Here is a 6,800-nt window from a genome sequence, read left to right on the forward strand (position 1 = left end):
TGAACACACCCATATTACTCCCTGGGTGTCCAGGAATTATCAACGATAAGAATACGTTATGTCGTTGAAAGGAGACACCGGGGGGGAGATTAAGGGGGATAATGAAGATGGGCCAACATGTGTATGGGGCAGCCATCATTCCATAAAGATTGAACTCATCTGTTGCCAGCGCGACACGTACATTACAAGCCTCATCTGCTTTGTCATGATGTTTGTTATTAAAGCAGATCCAAGCTTCACCATCGGATGGATGTACCATCTTGTCAGGAATGTACCATTTGCCATTTTTGTGCCATATCATCTGTTTCGCGGATTCCTCGGTCATGTATAGCCGTTGGATCCTCGATAGGAATGGAAGGTACCGTAGGATTTTCATGGGGATCATAAGTTGCCTCTTCTGGCCATCATCAGAGTCTACCTCCAGGTACCTGGAGGATTTACACTTTGGATAGAACTTTGCATGCTCGTGTTCTTTCCTAAATAGGACGCACCCCTTCGGACAAGCATGTATCTGCATATGACATCTTAAGTGCTCGAAGGAGTTTCTATGACTCATACATGCTCTTTGGCAGAATGTGGCCCTCCGGAAGCAAGGTGCCAATCATGGCCAACATCTTATCAAAGCCAGGTCGACTCAAGTTTAACTTGGACTTCAACCCCATTAAGCGTCTAATGGCATCTAGTTGAGACACCGTTGACCGATCATGAAGGGGTTTTTGTGCCGAGTCCATCATGTCATAGAACGCCTGCGCGGCTGCCTCCATCTCCTCCTTCTCACGTCCCTCATCGAACTATCCTTGGTGAAAGTCATCTAACATGTCTGGTACCCCGGCATCAGCATCAAAAGCCTCCACCCGTGGTCTCACCACCTCCTCTCTCATACGATGGGTTTCACCATGGTGGACCTACCGGGTGTAGTATGGCGTAAATCCATTCTTTCACAAGATGTTTACTCATTTCCACCTTGTTTACCCTCCTCTTGTTTCCACATTTGCTACAGGGACACAAAACTAGGCAATGTCCTTTAGCAGCCTTGCCAAATGCACTGCTCAAGAAAGCATCGGTCTTGTTCATCTATTCTGTGGTGTAATCACTCTGACTTCTCCAGCCCGTGTACATCCACTGACGGTCATCCAACCTCTAACATATGTATCAGCGAGTAATGTAACCATCAATTGCATCTACATGGTGTTCCTACTATCTAATAGGTGAGGATAGGTCCTAATCCCACTCGCGGATGCGTAGATAAGGTTAGTTTCCATGCTCTACTCCTATCCGAGATAGAATTTCGGTAGCACCTCCCCGCTGTTCTCCAGATACACGTCCTGCCAAAGAAGAGTGCGTATCCGGAGAACAACAGGGAGGTGATGCCGAAACTCTATCTCGGATCGGAGCAGACCATGGAAACTAACCCATCTACGCATCCGTGGGCTATCAAAAAAACATGGACAATCTGAAACAGATACGGTCATAGATATGCAAAGATCTGCATACCTCCAACCATATCTCTTTCGAACGGGAGACGCCTAACTAGGTTACGCGATCTACGACCATGATATGGAAAGAGGGGTTATACCTAGGGTGGCGGTGGAGTCAGGCTAGCAGGCCATGGCGGGTCGGTGCAGTGGCGAGGCGGCGCGGTGCAGGCAGACCGGCACGGCGACGGGAACTCCGACTCGGCTCCGACGAGCTCTTCTCTACAAAAATGGAACAAAATATTGTCATTTAAAAAATTCGGCAGAACCTCCCCTGCACGGTGAGGTTTCCAAAACCTACAAAAAACAGCGGCACGATGGCCGACAAGCACATATGTCTCAAGAGAAGCCATGTAATTTGGATGTCAATCCATACAGAAGAATATATCCAAGTAGTACCACTACTTCTACTACTACTTCCACTATTGCTACTACTACTACCACTAGTTCTACTACTACTACCACCACTATTGCTACAACTACTACCACTAGTTCTACTACTACTACCACTACTTCTACTACTACCACTTATTCTACTACTACCACTACTTCTAATACTACTACTACTACCACTAGCACTACTAGTACAACTAATACTACTACAACTATCACTACCACGACAACAACAAGAGAGAAGGCATACCTGACGGGCGCCGGGGGTAGGGACGGGTGGCGTCGGGCGATGTCGGGGTCGGAGTCGGGAACAGGGTCGGGCACGGGCGTGGTCGAGGGCAGGGCCGGCCGGGGGGTAGGGCCGGCCTGGGGCGGCCGAGGGCAGGGCACGACCGGGGGCAGGGCGCGGGCAGCTCGGGCGGCCGGGCGGCGCGGGCAGCGCGGGCTGCGAGGGCGTGGGCGTGGCGTGGGGGCGGGGGCGGGGACGGTGCGGGCGTGGGCGCGGGGGCTGGCTGGCTGTCTGTTTGACTGCCCGACCGGCCGAATTTGCTTAAGTCTCAAAACCGCTCTTTGTCGAGTGCCGGATCAGGGAGGCACTCGGCAAAGATTTAATTTTTTTTTAAAAAAATTCTTTGCCGAGTGTCCCAGATCTGGCACTCGGCAAAGATTTAATATTTTTTTTTGAAAAATACTTTATCGAGTGCCCTTGGCACAGCACTCGGCAAAGATTATTTTTTAAATTTTTTTTTGAAAATACTTTGCCGAGTGCCCGTGGCACGACACTCGGCAAAGATTTAATTTCTTTTTAAAATGTCTTTGCCGAGTGCCCTGTAAAGGTTTGTAAGCATCGTACATGACAACATGTACGAAATCTTCTGAATTTTTTATCATAGCCTCCACATATGACGTCACGACATCTCAACAAGTTTCATGATTTTTGGACTTCGTTTGCTTTTTATAGAATTTAAAAACACTTCGCACGCAAGTTCGCGGTCATGTTTCGTGAACAAGATGTCCGAAATTTCGGGTCCGTTCCTGGATACGGCCTCACACTACACTCAGTAACATGACTATCATTTTTTGAATCATTAAATTCCATTATTCGTACCACGTGCAGTTCAAAATTATATTTTTCGAAAAAATTCAAGTAAATAAAATAAAGTCACTAAATATATTAAAAAATCATAACAAATCCTCAAATTCTAACTAGGAATTCCTGGTGCTTTAAAAGGGCTGCACAAAAAAATTAAAGGCCAAAAACAAAAAAAACGTTGCCGAGTGCCGGGGCATGGCACTCGACAAAGGGGTCTTTGCCGAGTGCCACGGATAAGGCACTCGACAAAGAGGGTTTTGAATTTTTTAAAAAAATTTCATCTTTGCCGAGTGCCTTCACAGGGCACTCGGCAAAGACATTTTTTTTAAAAAAAAAATTAAATCTTTGTCGAGTGCCGTGCCAGGGGCACTCGGCAAAGTATTTTTTTAAAAAATTTTTTTTGCCAAGTGCCAGATCTGGGACACTCGGCAAAGAAATTTTTTTAAAAAAATTAAATCTTTACCGAGTGCCAGATCTGGGACACTCGGCAAAGAATTTTTTTAAAAAAAAAATAAATCTTTGCTGAGTGCCTAACAGCAGACACTTGGCAAAGAAGGACGTGGCCGAACACCGTTACGCGGGTCAGCCTATGCCGAGTGCCGCGATTTTGCCGAGAGTCTGGCACTCGGCAAAGAAGTCATTTGCCGAGTGTATTTTTTTACCGAGTGCAATTCTTTGCCGAGTGCCCGATTTTTAATACTGGACAAAGAATTTTACACTCGACAAAGTCTCTGTTTGCAGTTGTGTTCGTTTAGGACTTTGCACAGACACGCGAGAGATTGAGTCACTCAAATCCCTATCGTATGGTTGTAAGCGACGAAGGATAAAGAAACATTTCGCTCTTTATATTAGCCAAATAAGAGTAGACAGACTCCGGGATTGAAACAAGCAATAAGCCTGGTTACTGGAACTTGGAAGATATATATAGAAGGAAATGCATTTCTTTCCTTTTAAAGGGATATGTAGTATATTCCTGATGATTGGTAGCATTAATTCTTCCGTATGCCTTTTTACCAAAAAAAATACTTGTCTGTAAACAAAAGAAAATATATATAGAAGGAAATGACACTAATAGTTTCTTTTGAATTTTACTATATTATATATTCATTCTTGACACGTCCAAAAAGCTAATTCACCGAACCGCCTAATCATTAGGCTGCTAGTGTAGTATCAGTCTGATATATTATACTACTATTTATATAGGAGTATATCCAAGTTAGTACTGGATTGGATAATGCGATATTCCAAGATAGTGCGTGCAATCAAATTACTACTGCAGTGGATATATAATGCAATATTTGAAGGACACTTGCGATCGACGTCGTCACATATCCGTAATAGAAAAGGAATCCCATCAAATCAGGAAGAGACGACAAAAGAATGGAATCTGATCAATCAATAAAGTAATGAAAATCTAGTGGAGCAAGAATCTAGTATATATACTAGTACATCCTAATTGTATTTTATTGTCAATTATCCTTAAAACATAAAATACCAATAATATATAGTAGCATATATTTACATATAATAATATATAGGCATGTGTTACTACGTACAGTACGTATAGATCCAGAGATCTTTATTTCCTTTCTGGTCCCACACAACAATTTTGTACCTTAATAAAATGGTTAAAGTAATCTATATATAATAATTATAATTAAATTAAATCCCCAAATCAGGGGATAATGGTCGGGCGTCGTGATCTCCGGGGCCTTCCCGGGAAATTGCGCTCTAGACGCCTCCGTCCCTCGCGCTCCAGCCGTTGGATCTCCGCCACAGCCACGCGTACGTAGGCGATCCCACGCGCCAAACCGACCCAACGGCTGGAACCGGCGCCGGTGGACACGACGCCACCCGGCCAGTCCCCTCGCACGGCCACCACCCGCTGCCTATAAAAAGCACGGCGCCCTCGTCACTTCTCCATCCATCCATCGAGCACCAAGCAGGCGCACACACACGTACTGAGATCGAGCTAGCGCACGAGTCTTCTTGTTCTGGAGATCGACTGATCGAGAGATCGTTCACCGACGACGACGACGACGAACGCAATGGGCCCCAACATGTCGGCGCTGGGCAAGCAGAATCAGGCGGCGGCGGCCATGGCGCAGAAGCGGGCGTACGTCACCTTCCTTGCGGGCGACGGCGACTACTGGAAGGGCGTGGTGGGGCTGGCCAAGGGCCTTCGCCGTGTCCGCGCCGCCTACCCGCTGGTGGTGGCCGTGCTCCCCGACGTGCCCGAGGAGCACCGCCGCAAGCTCCGCGACCAGGGCTGCGTCGTCCGCGAGATCGAGCCGGTGTACCCGCCCGAGAGCCAGACGCAGTTCGCCATGGCCTACTACGTCATCAACTACTCCAAGCTCCGGATCTGGGAGGTACGTTACCTTCGTCGTGTTCCATTTGTATGTGTTCTAATTGATGATCAAATTTTTATATATTGGTCCAATGATGAATTGCCTGATGACATTTGCAGTTCGTGGAGTACGAGCGCATGGTGTACCTGGACGCGGACATCCAGGTGTACTCGAACATCGATCACCTGTTCGACCTCGACAAGGGCAAGTTCCACGCCGTGATGGACTGCTTCTGCGAGAAGGCGTGGAGCCACACGCCGCAGTACAAGATCGGCTACTGCCAGCAGTGCCCGGAGCGGGTGGCGTGGCCGGAGCAGGAGCTGGGCCCCCCGCCGCCGCCCTACTTCAACGCCGGTATGTTCGTGCACGAGCCCAGCCTGCGCACCGCGAAAGACCTCCTGGACGCGCTGGTGGTGACGCCGCCCACGCCGTTCGCGGAGCAGGACTTCCTCAACCTCTTCTTCCGCGACGTGTACTCGCCCATCCCGCCAGTGTACAACCTGGTGCTCGCCATGCTGTGGCGGCACCCCGAGAAGGTGGTGCTCGACGAGGTGAAGGTGGTGCACTACTGCGCCGCGGGGTCCAAGCCGTGGAGGTACACGGGGAAGGAGCCCAACATGGAGCGCGAGGACATCAAGGCGCTGGTGGCCAAGTGGTGGGACATCTACGACGACGAGAGCCTCGACTACAAGGGTGCGCCGGTTGTGGACGGCGGCGACGACGGCGAGGAGGAGGCGGTGGACCAGGCGAGGCTGCCGCTGCGCCAGGCCCTGGCCCAGGCCGGCGCCGTCAAGTACTACCCCGCGCCGTCGGCTGCCTAGGCGCCGCCGGTTGCCGGCCGGGACGACGGCGTGCACCCCGGCTAGCTGTGTCAACGGCTGGTGGCTACGACGGTCGACGATCCTCTACTACTGCGCTCAAGGAGGCGCTTAATTAATAATAATAAAAATATGGATATGTGTGGATTAATTAGCGTAGCGGTCTACAGGTTTTGGAATTGTAGACATTGGCCAGCAGTATAACAATTCTTATATTTCGTCAGGTCGAGTATTTTAGTTTGTGTTTGGTGAAAGCCAAAGGAAAAAAAGAGAGTTTTGGTTATTTTAGCTTGTGTAATTAAGTACGTAGTGTTGGCATCTTCCTGCTATGTACGTACTGCTAAGACAAACAATCTAGCATTTTGAATGAAGCTAATAAATCTCTCAGTTTTGTATAACTCCTTGAATGTTGTGTTGGTCATTGTGAGCCTATCTGTGATAGGATGTTTGGTTTGTGGTGCATATCTGAACTTTGGAAATGGAAGAACTGAAGAAGCAGAGCAGCTGTAATTTCTATCTGTTGCAGTCTGAAGTTCCTGCAAACAGGCCCGTGTAGCTTTTTCCCTCCAATATTCTTCTTGGTTTATAAGCTTGATCGACTGTCGTACGCCGTCCCCTGCTGAATAGCCAATGGTCATTTGTTAGTACAATAGTAGACTGTCTCTCATCT

The 6,800-nt window shown here is 48.2% G+C and overlaps 1 protein-coding gene across 1 annotated transcript; it reads left to right on the forward strand.

Annotated features, from left to right (window-relative positions):
• The first annotated feature begins 4,889 nt into the window (after nucleotides 1-4,889).
• LOC136534972 (galactinol synthase 2-like) lies at nucleotides 4,890-6,521 on the forward strand. Its single transcript, XM_066527314.1, has 2 exons — nucleotides 4,890-5,333; nucleotides 5,432-6,521. Exons 1-2 carry the CDS (start codon nucleotides 5,010-5,012, stop codon nucleotides 6,131-6,133), a joined length of 1,026 nt encoding a protein of 341 aa, XP_066383411.1. The 5' UTR covers nucleotides 4,890-5,009; the 3' UTR covers nucleotides 6,134-6,521.
• The last annotated feature ends 279 nt before the right edge of the window (nucleotides 6,522-6,800 follow it).

This window comes from Miscanthus floridulus, unplaced genomic scaffold (assembly GCF_019320115.1).
Source record: "Miscanthus floridulus cultivar M001 unplaced genomic scaffold, ASM1932011v1 os_2456_2, whole genome shotgun sequence".
Lineage (NCBI taxonomy): Eukaryota > Viridiplantae > Streptophyta > Magnoliopsida > Poales > Poaceae > Miscanthus > Miscanthus floridulus.